The sequence below is a fragment of the Papilio xuthus genome, unplaced genomic scaffold (genome assembly GCF_000836235.2).
Source record: "Papilio xuthus unplaced genomic scaffold, Pxut_1.1 DF826933.1, whole genome shotgun sequence".
NCBI classification, from domain to species: domain Eukaryota; kingdom Metazoa; phylum Arthropoda; class Insecta; order Lepidoptera; family Papilionidae; genus Papilio; species Papilio xuthus.
In genome coordinates, this window is record NW_013531716.1 from 657,852 (window position 1) to 658,465 (window position 614).

General features: G+C 34.0%; 1 protein-coding gene across 1 annotated transcript in view; it reads right to left on the reverse strand.

The window, feature by feature from the left end:
* Positions 1–614, reverse strand: part of MICU3 (Mitochondrial calcium uptake 3) — a 63,362-nt gene continuing 62,748 nt past the window's right edge. Inside the window, exon 11 of the mRNA XM_013317669.1 lies at positions 1–6. Coding sequence (XP_013173123.1) covers positions 1–6 — 6 coding nt within the window. The remainder of the gene's footprint in view (positions 7–614) is intronic.

The window sequence follows — 614 nt, forward strand, 5'->3', positions numbered from 1 at the left end:
TTAACTCTGTTAAGGACATACATTGAAATACTGGTACTAAAATAAAGTAGATGTACATTTTATCCGTGCTAGACTCAGCGGGTGCACTACTAAGCCCCAGGATTTTTTTTTATTAATGAATTTCATTCCGAGTTAACTAAACTATATTATTAATATTGTATGTTAAAGGGTTTTATTCAGGAAATAGAAAACAAAATACGTTTTTTATCTTTTAAATGGATGTATGAATTGTAATTTTAAATAATTATTTAAATTGGTTTATTATTTAATTCTAGATGTTATAAGGGGGCATCCATAAATTACGTGTGGTGTTTAAGAGGGGGAGAGGGTCGAGTCAACTCTCGTCTAATCTTACGTTGGAGAGTGGGGTCTCGGCAAATAACACGCAATTTTTTTTTCTGATTGAAATAAAATACTATTTTGGTCCATTTAATCGTAATACGTAAGAAATTCATATTTTGAAAAATCTCACGTGAGATCGGGTGATGGGGTAGGGTAGGGGGTTGAATAAAATCTCACCAGGGGCGGAGGGAGGGGCAGAAAATTTAAAAAAACGCCTCACGTAATTTATGGACGCCCCCTAATAAGTAACTCAACAGTGTCAATGTATCCAT